A 16,261-nucleotide genomic window follows, 5' to 3' on the forward strand; every position below is an offset into this window, starting at 1 on the left:
ATGGATGTCATTAAAGGTGGGAAAAATTTCTTCTTGGTATGACCTTTTTTTTTTCACATGACAAAAAAAAGCCATTTTAATAGGGGTATGTAGATTTTTTATATCTACCGTATATATATTTATGTGTGTTATTATCTGGGTCTAGGGCTCTGCTTACATCTGTTAAGACTTTCTATCAGAGCTTCTGTTAAGGTTTCCACCACATTTGACAGTAAAAATTGAATAACATGCCTCCATATTCTTGCAATAAAAAGGATAAAATCCCCAAAGGAGCGATGATGGACCCCAATAAAAGATAACGATGTCTGTTGGGCTCGATAGAGAGAGATGTTGTCCTGTTGGATTTGATCAAGGTAATGCTAACCACTGAGTCACCATGCAGCCCCCGATAACTATAATCTGAATCCTAAAAATAATATAATAAACGGGAAAGATTCCAACCAAACAATGAACTAATCTTTATACTAATGCACGTGTGGCTCACTGGAAACCAACAAGTGTTCCCGAGAGCAGATCCAGCGGGCTGACGTCTGTATCCCCAGACTGAGGGTCATTCTTCTTAAGATTACATTCATACGGAAACGCACTAAAAGACGTCACATTATAACAAATCATTTCTCTCCAGCAGAATAATTTCCCTTCAATAGAAATGGAACATTAACGCCGGCAAAATAATCGCCGTAAATTCTATAGACATGTAAAAAAAAAAAAAATCATTTGAATCATCTAGGGAACATCTATAAAAGAAGGCAAATAATACGTGAGTAAGAAGGAAAGCTCTACTGTGAAACGACTCATTTTTGTGGTCAGGCGACCACATATTCAGGAAATGAATTCAAATCTGAAAATAAATTACATGCCATATAAATTGTGAATCAAGAAATGTGCACTTATTAAATAAAGCCACCGGAGACCCGTGGAAGACTGTGGTTAGCTCATGACAGGGCCGACTTCAAGGGATAAATGTTATTCCTTGGGACGGTTGATGCTGGATCTGATAAATGGGTGATTTATGAGCTCGAGCAACAAAGACAAATACAGTTTTCAGTGATCTCTTCAATCAAACTCTTTGTAGTCCAGGAGATGGAGAGGATACAGAGTCCTACGACCAAACTCAAAATAGTGATTATTATTTCAGAGTTAAGCCATGTTCTGTTTAACGTCCCCCAAAAAAGAAAAGAGTCTTTACTTCTTCATACTTGTATTGAGTACTGTAGGTTTCTTCATATATACATAAGACAAGCACCATATATAAAATGCTACATAAATATTTTTTTTTATCTGTGGTAGAAAGGAAGTGGAATCCAGAGGCGGCAAACATGGATTAGGCAAGGAGATGTACCGTAATCCATTGAGCACCGGCAATTATGTCAAGTGGGCAGAAGGACCACCAGAAGAATCATAGAAGCCCTTGCCAGTCTACGTGTCGGGTGTACGTCAGTTGGATTGTCAATTATGTTCAGATTCTTGTATATCTACAATTGAGAATCCCCCAACATTTTAGTGTTCATTGAGTCTCCCTATTAAGTTGTCCGTTCGGAGCAGGGCTTTGGAGTCGGTAAGCAAAACCTCTGACTCAAGACTCCTCAATCTCCATGACACCGACTCCACCAAAAGGGGCTCCAACTCCACAACTCTGACTCCACAGCCCTGGTTCCGAAGACCACCTCTCATTAAATACTTTGCAATATCAGTATAAAATAAAAATAACACCACATCTAGCACCAGCGACGTAACAGAGAGGTCTACACCAAGTCTTCCAGGGCTCACATGGCATTGTTATGCCACTTGAGCAATGCAGCCACTAATAAGCTGCAATTCTGACACTTCCTTTACATATACCTTGGATGTCTGAAGGAAGTGGGAGAACTGCGGCTCTTTAGCGACCGCTGGTTGGCTGCAGTGCTTACAGTAGATGATGTCATGTGAGCCCTGGGAGGCCAGTTGCAATATAGTATGTAAGGCGAGGTTGTTTAAGTAGTGGACAACCCATTTCAGACATGTCCATTTATTTGTTACTTTGGGCTAAGTGCCACCTTGATTATCTGGCAGCGTTTATCTCTCTCTCTCTCATGTCAATAGATGTACAAGCTCAGCTAACCAGATCGTAGAAATTAGGGGGATGTGCAGGTTTAACACAAAAGTCTGCAGTCACTCTATGTGACCGTAGACTTGCGAATCCTCACATGGCGCTCCATGTCAAGACTCTCTGGTGTCGGCAGCAAAACCGGGCAGTAATGTGACCACAAGTGTGCAATATGCATACTTCCGGACATATTCCAACTAGACGAGCAGCCTCGCTAAATATTGAGCGAGGCCAAGCACGTCTAGCTGGAATGTGGCTGGGAAGTACAGACTTAGCATTGTCACACTTCAATAATACACTGAAGAATGCCCTAGATGAAACAGCACCTTCTACACGCAGAAAGATTTGACACAGACAACAGCAGCCGTGGCACACTATGCAAACACGCTTTCTTCAAGGTGTGCAGAGCGGCAGTGGAGAAAATCTCTCTTCGCAGAAGACTTCATCCACTATAAGTTCATGCTCAAAACCTATAACTCTGCCCTTCATCTGGCCAAACAATCCTACTTCACCACCCTCACCACCTCACTATACAACAACCCAAAACGACTTTTTGAAACCTTAAACTCCCTCCTGAAACCTAAAGTACAGGCTCCCATCACAAACCTCAGCGGTGAGGATCTGGCCACTTATTTCCCAGAAAAAAATCAACCACATCCATCAGGATATCTCAGCTCAATCTCCTCACTGCCTGGATCCCCTTCCCTGCCGCACCTCAAGCTCACTAGACATCTTTGAGCCTGTTTCAGAAGAAGAAGTTTCCAAGCTCCTCGCCTTTGCTCGCCCTATAACCTGCAACAGTGACTTCATTCTTTCACATCTCCTGCAGTCTCTCTCACCAGTGGTCACCACTCACCTGACTAAAATATTTAACCTCTCTCTTTCTTCAGGTATCTTTCCCTCCTCATTTAAACATGCCATCATAACCCCTTTACTTAAAAAGCCATCCCTGGACCAGAACTGCACTGCTAACTACAGACCTGTATCTAACCTTTCCCTCATCTCTAAACTCCTGGAACGCTTGGTCTACTCCCGTCTAATCCGCTATGTCTCGGAAAACTCTCTTCTCGACCCCTTACAATCTGGTTTCCGCTCTTTACACTCCACTGAAACTGCCCTCACTAAAGTCTCTAATAACAGCTAAATCCAAAGGTCATTGCTCCCTGCTGATTCTCCTGGATCTCTGCTGCATTTGACACTGTGGATCACCAGCTCCTCCTCACTATGCTCCGCTCTATAGGCCTCAAGGACACAGCCCTCTCCTGATTCTCCTCCTACCTCTCTGACCGCTCCTTCACTGTATCTTTCGCCAGCTCCTCTTCCTCTCCTCGACCCCTTACTATCGGGGTTCTGCAGGGCTCAGTCCTAGGCCCCCTCCTCTTCTCTCTATACACTGCCCCTATTGGACAAACAATCAGCAGATTTGGGTTCCAGTATCATCTCTATGCTGACGACACCCAATTATACACTTCTTCCCCTGACATCACCCCTACCCTAATTCAAAATACCAAGGATTGTCTGTCTGCTGTCTCTAACATCATGTCCTCCCTCTACCTGAAACTTAATCTCTCCAAAACAGAACTTCTTGTGTTTCTTCCTTCTACTAACCTCACTCTACCCAACATCGAAATTACCCTGGAGTGTTCAACCATAACTCCCAAGCAGCATGCCCGCTGTCTTGGGGTCATATTCGACACCGAACTTTCCTTTACTCCCTATATCCGATCACTCACTCGCTCTTGTCACCTGCATCTTAAAAACATCTCCAGAATCCGACCTTTTCTCACCTTTGAAACTGCTAAGACTCTTACTGTCGTTCATTCTTGTCTGGACTACTGCAACTCTCTTCTGATCGGTCTCCCTCTTACCAAACTTTCTCCTCTCCAATCCATCTTGAATGCGGCAGCCAGGGTCATATTTCTGTCCAGCTGCTTCACCGATGCCTCCATCTTGTGCCAGTCATCACACTAGCTACCCATTCGCTCCAGGGTCCAGTATAAACTCATCTCTCACCCACAAAGCTCTCCACAGTTCTGCACCGCCTTATATCTCCTCTCTCATCTCTATCGCCCTACACGTGCCCTCCATTCTACAAATGACCTAAGATTAACATCCGCAGAAATCCGAACCTCGCACCTCCGTCTCAAAGACTTCTCTCGTGCTGTGCCAGCTCTCTGGAATGCACTTCCCCAGATGATCAGACTGATGCCTAGCCCTGACCTATTCAAGCGCGCTCTAAAAACCCATCTCTTCAAACAAGCCTACCACATCAACTACTCAGTAAACTAACTTTGCCCTGTTCCCTCCTTCCAAATATTATTCTGAATCTGCACCCTACTATTCATCTGTCTCCACACCCTCCATGCACATGATAACTGCACTTGATACTTGACTATTGCACTTAAACACACGGGCTGATGACCGGATCATGCAGCTTTGTATGAAAATCCCTATTTATTATAATTGCCAGACCTGAAATAACAAGCACTTTTCAACTATTGTGTCCCCCCATTTCCTTGTAGATTGTAAGCTTGCGAGCAGGGACCTCACTCCTAATGTCACTGTTTAAATTGTCTTAATTTGTATTGAATTTATTGTCTGTACATGTCCCTGCATAATTGTAAAGTGCTGCGGAATATGTTGACGCTATATAAATAAAAATTATCATTATTATTATATGTGTTTCATAACCACAACACAGGACAGTGAGGAGAAGACGGTAAGGTGGCTTAACTCTTCAGGCACACAGAAAATGTCTTCATATACTGCTCAGTTTTAAATGTAATACATGACTAAAGGAAAGGAAGTGATTAAGGGTAAAGTGCTGAGATACCTTTTGAGGTTTTTTAGTGTTCCTTTAAATCGGAAAGGCCCGCTGTAAAAGGACCAGCGTTTCGACAATGTACAGATCACATTTCCCTCGAACATTATCATAAACATTCTACATTTTACCATCAACGGATTCAATTGAACCAAAGATTTCAATTTTGCACCGTCTGATTCTAGATCAGACCTGGGCAAGATGCGGCCCGTGGGCCGCATCCGGCCCGCCTAATGATTTTAAACGGCCCGCCAGCTAGCTGTCACTTCTGACAGCCGCCCTCAGCACCGCTCGGCCAGCCGCTTCTGAGGAGGACCGCTGGCGGCTGGAGTGAAAGCCCCAAGCTCATCCACACGCTGTCGGAACTGTATGCGCTTACAGCGCATACAGTTCCTCCAGAGTCCAGGGTCAGGATGTGATTGACACAGCATCAGGAGCCATTGGCTCCCGGCTGTGTCAATCATTCTTGTGACCGGAGGCAGCATTATGCCACCAGTCACAAGAGGCTGAGCTCCACATCGGCCCTGTACGTCACGTGCCATGTGAGCAGCAGAGCTGGGTTGATCACCTCTTTATCGTTGGCGGCGGCCATCTTCCCGAGGCCGCGCGTGCGCAGATGGAGTGCGGTGCTTCACGGGGCTTCAGGAAAATGGAGATCATGCAGATGGAGATCGCGGTGGCCATTTTCCTGAAGCCGAGATTGCAGATTTAGATCTCGGCTTCAGGAAAATGGCCGCCGCGATCTCCATCTGCGCACGCGCGGCCTCCCGCGGCCATTTTCCTGAAGCCCCGTGAAGCACAGCACTCCATCTGCACACGCGCGGACTCGGGAAGATGGCCGCCGCCACCGATATTCAACCCGGCTCTGCTGCTCACATTGCATTCCGGGCCGCTGCGTCACCTCACCGGTGGAAGGGACCCTGCGCACGCCATACCGCACCTCTGCCGTCGCCACACCACTGCTGCAACCCCCCCATGGACACCAGGCCGTGGCGTCGCCCACCTAAGCAGGAAGGGACCCTGCTCAGGTGCACGCCACACCTTATCACCCCACCTCTGCCGACACCATGCCTCCTGTGACCCTGCTCTGCCACCGCCAGCCCTCAGGTAAGATACTGTAAATTCGGACAATAAGACGGACCCCCATCTTATAAAAAAAATTTTTTTTCTGCAATTTTCACCCCAAATTTGGGGTGCGCCTTATGGTCCGGTGCGTCTTATAGTCCGAAAAATACGGTGATTATATTAGTCCGGCCCTCTAAAACCATCCCAATTTCTCATGCAGCCCCATGGCAAAATTAATTTCCCACCCCTGTTCTAGATAATCGGAATACATCATGTTGTTCTATATATGATTGTTTAGATTCACCAAAAAAGGTAAAGAGTGCTATATAGTGTTATCATTTCTTGTAATAGTCATCGGAAATTTGGAAAGCTGTTTTTCAAAAATAATAAAAAAGGGGAACAGCAAAGTTGGTCAAACGAAGTGATTTTGCCAGCAGCAGTGACATTATTAGGTATAAAGGTGCCAGCTGACACCCCACTGTCAGATAACGTTCATAGAAAAAATGGTCAGGCATCCTGAATTTCAACATGCCCAGTCCTTTGTTCTCCAGGTACATAAGCAGTCAACAAAGGTATCTTTGGAGACGTTTCCTCCTCCCTCATGACGAAGAACACAAGCGCTTTGGATCTGTAAAAACAGTTGTAGGCCAAACAAGTTTTCAGACAATAGTTATTGAAGCGTATGTTGGTCTTGTGGGTTGGAGATGAAGGACTTAAGTCATGGGGTTTGACCGGTCACACTAACTATTATACTATGTATCCTAACAGGGCTGGACAGAGGTAGAGCTGTTAAACAAAAATACTGATCATGAATATTTATTAATAGATGATATTCAGCAGCATCCCAATGTAAATGACAATCATCATACAATTTACATGTATAGCGCAGTACCATGAGCTCCTTACCCGTACGCATGTCGTAACCTTCAGGCTGGCAGAAACCGTCAATGATGAGTTGCAAAGTAAGCACTGTTGTTTTAACTTTGTCGGCTACTCTATCGATTCCTTCTTGTTGGATGTAGCCATTAATTTGCTTTTGTATTTTCTCTGTTCCTATGTCATCAGTACTTCCACCAACAAGTGCCAGAAACCTGTAATAGATATATACAAATTTCTTAATGAAGGGGCAAATTAAGAACAAGGGGGTGACAATTATCAAACGAATCTAATAGATTATTGTACAGAAACATGTGCAGAAGCGGTAACTACTAATTGATGGGCTTCTCTAGCAAACACTACGACAGTGATACAAAATTGTCCAACAGTATCCAAAAAAGGAAAAGAAGAGTAATGAACACATCTCGCTCAACCCGAGATCTGTCCCGCCATCCACTAAAATTTTAGGGTCTCCACTGATTAGGGACCACCACTTCTCTGCCGTCACCATGGTGTACTACTGGAGTCTATTTCGATGAAAAAAAAATTGTAATTATTTGGTTACCACTTAGATCTGTTGAATCTGCACTAAAAAACACTTGAACCCTATATTGTACACAATAATATTGAAGGGGTGATTAGTTTAGTCAGAAGACGGCATTTTTCAGAACATCATGCAATCTAAGGTTGGTCCTGATCTATAGATCTATTTTTAATGGATACTATAAAACACTTGTTTCGTCAAGCACTAGGATGTTATTTACGCATAATATTAAGTCCGTATTAAAGATCCCCTACATAGACTGAATTAGCAGGATCGGCAGACTGTCTAAGGTCCTCCTGGCTCTCCCCTAATACATGATGCCGCGAAAGAGAATAAACGGCGTGATGATTTTCAGAGGACAATTCTTATGGTTTTCCTGGAGACGTCTTGGCCAGAGGAGTTTGACAGTGGCTCTCTCATAAAGTACAAGGGAGCGCTTGGCCTAACCGAGCATTACTGTATATGGGGAAGTCAGGAGAAACACCTTCAAACAAATGTGAAAAGGACTCTGTAGACCTCAACCTGACCATGAACATATCCAACAATGCGTAGACAAGAGAGCTATCTACTACATTCTACACATGATGAACTTTTAGAACATTATTATGTACCCTCTTAATTCAGCAACAAGTAAAAAAAACACATGGACAAAAATGATTTCATGGCAAGTCATACTTTTTACAGAAACTGTTACGAAAGATGACTCTCCTATCTGACCACAACTGAAGACGATGAAAAATGAGAACTGAAGTGTCTAAACTCATCTTTGAGTCACGTATTAAGCACTGTAACCAAATTACCGGAAGACTGTTAATCCGGTCAGCTCCAGGAAAACAAGGATGAAAAGTCCTTGTAGTAGCTTTATACATCATGAGAAAGAAAACACTGGATGAAGCCTTTGAACACCCAATCTGACTTTTTACATGCCATACACAGAGATTACTTAAAGTGATTATCCACCTTCAAACGAGGGTCATATACTAAACTGAGAAAAGCAGCATAACACTCGGCTATCACTTGCAGAACGACTAGCGACAGAACTGACCCATTTATAACAGGATGTAAGATTGCCAACGCGTGCTTGTTTCTTGGCTTTGAAGAACTTAATCTAGATGGATATTTAATATCCAGCTCCTGCTCCAATGCGGCTTAAGGATGCCCAGGATAAAGCTGAAGACAGGAGAGCAATCAATACACAATGTTATGCTTTAGTGATAATGCATTGTATCGATTGGCTCTATTTTTAAAAGTCATTGCTAAGAAGAAAGTTGAAGGATGACTTGAGAGCACTTCAAGGTGGGTAAGTTATGAAACAAGGCAAAATCATTTTTTGCCAGGTTCAATATATTATCCTTTATCAGATGTTTAAAGAACATTACTATACCTTGCGCTGCCCCCCTAATAAGTGTACATTTACATGTGCTGAACTTTTTAGATGTGGCCAAGAGGAGAAAGTCAAGGGGCAGCGGAGTATGAAAGTGGAGAACAAGGGTGGACATATCATTGGTGCCACCTCTGCAGCCAAACAAGGGCCCAAGAAGTAAGAGGGCCCATTCCCACCTCCAAACAACAAGGAGTTTCTCGCATAAAACAGAACTATTGGACTGTTATGAGCCCATAGACTGTTCTTGCACAGAGGCCATTTTCTGTCTGTTCACTACTGGTGAACACAAGGGGCAGTTTTAGTATAGAGGAGGAGACAAGGGTCAGCTTTTTATAGAAGAGGAGACAATGGGAAACTTAGTATTGAAGAGGAGAAGACAAGAAGCAGTTTTTTACAGAAAAGGAGACAGGTGGCAAGGGTCAATTTAATACAAAGGAGGTGACAAGGGAGAACCCTGTAAGGAGGAGGAAACAAGAGGCAGCTTAGTTTGGAGAAGAGGCAAGAGACAGGTTAGTATAGAGGCGGTGACAAAGCACAGCTTAGTAAAGAGGAGGAGACAAGGGACATTTTAGTAGGAAAAAAGTAGCAGCTAAGTATGGAGGAGGTGACAAGAAGCAGCTTAATATCAAGGAGGTGAAAAGGTGCAGCTCATTAAAGATGAGGAGACAGGGTTCATCATAGTATTGGGGAGGAGGCAAAGGGCAGCTTAGTATAGAGCAGGCGAAGACAATAAACAAACAAACATAATATAAAGAAGGTGACAAAAGGGGAGTTTAGTACAGAGCAGCCTAGGCTACTTTCACACTTGTGTCTTCTGCTGTATGTCGTTGTGCAGCAAATGACGTATCGACGGACGTCACGAAAACAGCAAAAAACGTCTGTGACGCATCCCGTGTAATGACGGATGCGTCGGACGAGAGAGAGAGAGAGGGTATGTGCACACGTTCAGTTTTTCGCGTTTTTGTTTGTGTTTTTTCACGATAAAAACTCATTAAAAACGCATACATTATGCATCCTATCATTTAGAATGCATTCTGCATGTTTTGTGCACATGGTGCATTTTATTCCGCGAAAAAAACGCATCATGGTAAAAAAAAGCAGCATGTTCATTAATTTTGCAGATTTTCAGCATTTTTCCCGCAATTCTATGCATTTGGAAAAACACGCACAAAAAACGCGTCAAAAACGCGAAAAAAACGCATGCGGTTTTCTGGCAGAAATGTCCGGTTTTCGTCAGGAAAATTTCTGCAAGAAATCCTGACGTGTGCACATACCCAGAGAGAGATTTTTTCCGGGTCTGAAAGTATTTCCGGGCATGTTCACAATGAAAAACGGGATCCGTCGCTGGATTCCTGCGAGTGACGGTCAGCGACGGATCCTGCGTCCATAGGCTTCCATTGTAGCCGACGACGGACAACGCAGGACCCGTCGCTGAACGATTTTCCGACGTGGACAAAAAACGTTCCTCTGAACGTTTTTTGTTCCCGACGGACCGCTACTTTGCGACGGATCCAGTGCACGACGGATGAAAAGGATGACCATCCATCACAATCCGTCGGCAATACAAGTCTATGGGGAAAAAAACGCATCCTGCAGGCACATTTGAAGGATGCGTGTTTTTCCCAAAATGAGCTTTGCGACGGAGGCCAAACAACGCAAGTGTGAAAGTAGCCTTAGTATAGAAGAGTAAACAAGAGGCAGCTCAGTATAAAGGAGGAAACAGGAGTCCGCTTAGTAAAGAGGAGGAGACATGAGTCAGTTTAGTATAGAAGAGGAGACAATGGGAAGTTTTGTATAAAGGAGAAGACAAGGGACAGCTAAATATAGAGGAGACAAAAGGAAGCTTAGTAAAGAGGTGGTGACAAGGGGCAGCTCAGAATAGAGGAGGTAACAAGGGGAAGTTTAGCATAAAGGAGGAGATAAACGGGAGCATAGTATAAAGGAAAAGACAAGGGGGCCGCTTAATATAGAGGAGAGGACAAAGGCGAGCATAGGATAAGATAAAAGAAAAGGGACAGCGTAGTATAAAGGAGGAGAAAATGGTGCAGCTTAGTATGGAGGTGGAGATTAGGGGAAGCTTAGTATACAGGAGGGGAAAGGAGCAGCTTAGTATACAGGAGGGGACAAGGGGCAGCTTAGTATACAGGAGGGGACAAGGGGCAGCTTAGTATACAGGAGGGGACAAGGGGCAGCTTAGTATACAGGAGGGGGACAAGGGACAGCTTAGTATACAGGAGGGGACAAGGGGCAGCTTAGTATACAGGAGGGGACAAGGGGCAGCTTAGTATACAGGAGGGGACAAGGGGCAGCTTAGTATACAGGAGGGGACAAGGGGCAGCTTAGTATACAGGAAGGGACAAGGGACAGCTTAGTATACAGGAGGGGACAAGGGGCAGCTTAGTATACAGGAGGGGACAAGGGATAGCTTAGTATACAGGAGGGGAAAAGGAGCAGCTTAGTATACAGGAGGGGACAAGGGGCAGCTTAGTATACAGGAGGGGACAAGGGGCAGCTTAGTATCCAGGAGGGGACAAGGGGTAGCTTAGTATACAGGAGGGGAAAAGGAGCAGCTTAGTATACAGGAGGGGACAAGGGGCAGCTGAGTATACAGGAGGGGACAAGGGGCAGCTTAGTATCCAGGAGGAGACAAGGGGTAGCTTAGTATCCAGGAGGAGACAAGGGGTAGCTTAGTATGCAGGAGGGAAAAGGAGCAGCTTAGTATACAGGAGGGGGCAAGGGGCAGCTTAGTACACAGGAGGGGTCAAGGGGCAACTTAGTATACAGGAAGGGAAAAGGAGCAGCTTAGTATACAGGAGGAGACAAGGGACAGCTTAGTATACAGGAGGGGAAAAGGAGCAGCTTAGTATACAGGAGGGGACAAGGGGCAGCTTAGTATACAGGAGGGGAAAAGGAGCAGCTTAGTATACAGGAGGAGACAAGGGGCAGCTTAGTATACAGGAGGGGACAAGGGGCAGCTTAGTATACAGGAGGGGACAAGGGGCAGCTTAGTATACAGGAGGGGACAAGGGGTAGCTTAGTATACAGGAGGGGACAAGGGGCAGCTTAGTATACAGGAGGGGACAAGGGGCAGCTTAGTATACAGGAGGGGGACAAGGGACAGCTTAGCAAACAGGAGGGGACAAGGGGCAGCTTAGTATACAGGAGGGGACAAGGGGCAGCTTAGTATAGAGGAGAGGACAAAGGCGAGCATAGGATAAGATAAAAGAAAAGGGACAGCGTAGTATAAAGGAGGAGAAAATGGTGCAGCTTAGTATGGAGGTGGAGATTAGGGGAAGCTTAGTATACAGGAGGGGAAAGGAGCAGCTTAGTATACAGGAGGGGACAAGGGGCAGCTTAGTATACAGGAGGGGACAAGGGGCAGCTTAGTATACAGGAGGGGACAAGGGGCAGCTTAGTATACAGGAGGGGGACAAGGGACAGCTTAGCATACAGGAGGGGACAAGGGGCAGCTTAGTATACAGGAGGGGACAAGGGGCAGCTTAGTATACAGGAGGGGACAAGGGGCAGCTTAGTATACAGGAGGGGACAAGGGGCAGCTTAGTATACAGGAGGGGGACAAGGGACAGCTTAGCATACAGGAGGGGACAAGGGGCAGCTTAGTATACAGGAGGGGACAAGGGGCAGCTTAGTATACAGGAGGGGACAAGGGGCAGCTTAGTATACAGGAGGGGACAAGGGGCAGCTTAGTATACAGGAGGGGACAAGGGGCAGCTTAGTATACAGGAAGGGACAAGGGACAGCTTAGTATACAGGAGGGGACAAGGGGCAGCTTAGTATACAGGAGGGGACAAGGGGCAGCTTAGTATACAGGAGGGGACAAGGGGCAGCTTAGTATCCAGGAGGAGACAAGGGGTAGCTTAGTATACAGGAGGGGAAAAGGAGCTGCTTAGTATACAGGAGGGGACAAGGGGCAGCTGAGTATACAGGAGGGGACAAGGGGCAGCTTAGTATCCAGGAGGAGACAAGGGGTAGCTTAGTATGCAGGAGGGAAAAGGAGCAGCTTAGTATACAGGAGGGGGCAAGGGGCAGCTTAGTACACAGGAGGGGTCAAGGGGCAACTTAGTATACAGGAAGGGAAAAGGAGCAGCTTAGTATACAGGAGGAGACAAGGGACAGCTTAGTATACAGGAGGGGAAAAGGAGCAGCTTAGTATACAGGAAGGGACAAGGGGCAGCTTAGTATACAGGAGGGGAAAAGGAGCAGCTTAGTATACAGGAGGAGACAAGGGGCAGCTTAGTATACAGGAGGGGACAAGGGGCAGCTTAGTATACAGGAGGGGACAAGGGGCAGCTTAGTATACAGGAGGGGACAAGGGGTAGCTTAGTATACAGGAGGGGACAAGGGGCAGCTTAGTATACAGAAGGGGACAAGGGGCAGCTTAGTATACAGAAGGCGACAAGGGGCAGCTAGCTTAGTATACAGGAGGGGACAAGGGGAAGCTTAGTATACAGAAGGGGGCAAGGGGTAGCTTAGTATACAGGAGGGGACAAGGGGTAGCTTAGTATACAGGAGGGGACAAGGGGCAGCTTAGTATACAGGAGGGGACAAGAGGCAGCTTAGTATACAGAAGGGGACAAGGGGTAGCTTAGTATACAGGAGGGGACAAGGGGTAGCTTAGTATACAGGAGGAGACAAGGGGTAGCTTAGTATGCAGGAGGGAAAAGGAGCAGCTTAGTATACAGGAGGAGACAAGGGACAGCTTAGTATACAGGAGGGGAAAAGGAGCAGCTTAGTATACAGGAGGGGACAAGGGGCAGCTTAGTATACAGGAGGGGAAAAGGAGCAGCTTAGTATACAGGAGGAGACAAGGGGCAGCTTAGTATACAGGAGGGGACAAGGGGCAGCTTAGTATACAGGAGGGGACAAGGGGCAGCTTAGTATACAGGAGGGGACAAGGGGCAGCTTAGTATACAGGAGGGGACAAGGGGCAGCTTAGTATACAGGAGGGGGACAAGGGACAGCTTAGCATACAGGAGGGGACAAGGGGCAGCTTAGTATACAGGAGGGGACAAGGGGCAGCTTAGTATACAGGAGAGGACAAAGGCGAGCATAGGATAAGATAAAAGAAAAGGGACAGCGTAGTATAAAGGAGGAGAAAATGGTGCAGCTTAGTATGGAGGTGGAGATTAGGGGAAGCTTAGTACACAGGAGGGGTCAAGGGGCAACTTAGTATACAGGAAGGGAAAAGGAGCAGCTTAGTATACAGGAGGAGACAAGGGACAGCTTAGTATACAGGAGGGGAAAAGGAGCAGCTTAGTATACAGGAGGGGACAAGGGGCAGCTTAGTATACAGGAGGGGAAAAGGAGCAGCTTAGTATACAGGAGGAGAGAAGGGGCAGCTTAGTATACAGGAGGGGACAAGGGGCAGCTTAGTATACAGGAGGGGACAAGGGGCAGCTTAGTATACAGGAGGGGACAAGGGGTAGCTTAGTATACAGGAGGGGACAAGGGGCAGCTTAGTATACAGAAGGGGACAAGGGGCAGCTTAGTATACAGAAGGCGACAAGGGGCAGCTAGCTTAGTATACAGGAGGGGACAAGGGGAAGCTTAGTATACAGAAGGGGGCAAGGGGTAGCTTAGTATACAGGAGGGGACAAGGGGTAGCTTAGTATACAGGAGGGGACAAGGGGCAGCTTAGTATACAGGAGGGGACAAGAGGCAGCTTAGTATACAGAAGGGGACAAGGGGTAGCTTAGTATACAGGAGGAGACAAGAGGAAGCTTAGTATACAGGAGGGGACAAGGGGCAGCTTAGTATACAGGAGGGGAAAAGGAGCAGCTTAGTATACAGGAGGAGACAAGGGGCAGCTTAGTATACAGGAGGGGAAAAGGAGCAGCTTAGTATACAGGAGGAGACAAGGGACAGCTTAGTATACAGGAGGGGAAAAGGAGCAGCTTAGTATACAGGAGGGGACAAGGGGCAGCTTAGTATACAGGAGGGGAAAAGGAGCAGCTTAGTATACAGGAGGAGACAAGGGGCAGCTTAGTATACAGGAGGGGAAAAGGAGCAGCTTAGTATACAGGAGGAGACAAGGGACAGCTTAGTATACAGGAGGGGAAAAGGAGCAGCTTAGTATACAGGAGGGGACAAGGGGCAGCTTAGTATACAGGAGGGGAAAAGGAGCAGCTTAGTATACAGGAGGAGACAAGGGGCAGCTTAGTATACAGGAGGGGACAAGGGGCAGCTTAGTATACAGGAGGGGACAAGGGGCAGCTTAGTATACAGGAGGGGACAAGGGGCAGCTTAGTATACAGGAGGGGACAAGGGGTAGTTTAGTATACAGGAGGGGACAAGGGGCAGCTTAGTATACAGAAGGGGACAAGGGGCAGCTTAGTATACAGAAGGGGACAAGTGGCAGCTTAGTATACAGGAGGGGACAAGGGGAAGCTTAGTATACAGAAGGGGGCAAGGGGTAACTTAGTATACAGGAGGGGACAAGGGGCAGCTTAATATACAGGAGGGGACAAGGGGCAGCTTAGTATACAGAAGGGGACAAGGGGTAGCTTAGTATACAGGAGGGGACAAGAGGCAGCTTAGTATACAGAAGTGGACAAGGGGTAGCTTAGTATACAGGAGGAGACAAGAGGAAGCTTAGTATACAGGAGGGGACAAGGGGCAGCTTAGTATACAGAAGGGGACAAGGGGTAGCTTAGTATACAGGAAGGGACAAGGGGTAGCTTAGTATACAGGAGGAGACAAGGGGTAGCTTAGTATGCAGGAGGGAAAAGGAGCAGCTTAGTATACAGGAGGGGACAAGGGGCAGCTTAGTATACAGGAGGGGACAAGGGGCAGCTGAGTATACAGGAGGGGACAAGGGGCAGCTTAGTATCCAGGAGGATACAAGGGGTAGCTTAGTATGCAGGAGGGAAAAGCAGCAGCTTAGTATACAGGAGGGGACAAGGGGCAGCTTAGTACACAGGAGGGGACAAGGGGCAGCTTAGTATATAGGAGGCGACAAGGGGTAGCTTAGTATATAGGAGGTGACAAGGGGTAGCTTAGTATACAGGAGGGGACAAGGGGCAGCTTAGTATACAGGAGGGCACAAGGGGTAGCTTAGTATAAAGGAGGGGACAAGGGGTAGCTTAGTATACAGGAGGGGACAAGAGGCAGCTTAGTATAGAGGAGGTAACAATGGGTAGCTTAGTATAGAGAAAAATACAAGGGGCAGCTTAGCATAGAGGAAGAGACAAGAGGCATTTTATTATACTGGAGAAAACAAAGGGCAGCATAGAAAAGTAAAACATCTCAAATTTAAGAGCAAATACGGAAAAATTGGTCAGCAAATTCCCCTTTTGTGTCTATAATTTAACTTAAAGCTGTTAATAAATACAATTAAAATTATTTGTTGCTGTAAAGTGATCCCTACACTATATGGATCATCTCAGCTAAGTCCTATCTTGCAAAAGTAACATTATGAGCTTCCACAGGTCTTGCCTCTTTGTTATCACCTAGATCTGTCCATGC

General features: G+C 46.2%; 1 protein-coding gene across 2 annotated transcripts in view; it reads right to left on the reverse strand.

Moving 5' to 3' along the window:
* Positions 1–16,261, reverse strand: part of SRBD1 (S1 RNA binding domain 1) — a 242,494-nt gene that overhangs the window by 2,004 nt on the left and 224,229 nt on the right. For both annotated transcript variants that reach the window (XM_077282407.1, XM_077282408.1), the window contains exon 22: positions 6,879–7,063. In XM_077282407.1, coding sequence (XP_077138522.1) covers positions 6,879–7,063 — 185 coding nt within the window. The remainder of the gene's footprint in view (positions 1–6,878; positions 7,064–16,261) is intronic.

This window comes from Ranitomeya variabilis, chromosome 2, assembly GCF_051348905.1.
Source record: "Ranitomeya variabilis isolate aRanVar5 chromosome 2, aRanVar5.hap1, whole genome shotgun sequence".
NCBI classification, from domain to species: Eukaryota; Metazoa; Chordata; class Amphibia; order Anura; family Dendrobatidae; genus Ranitomeya; species Ranitomeya variabilis.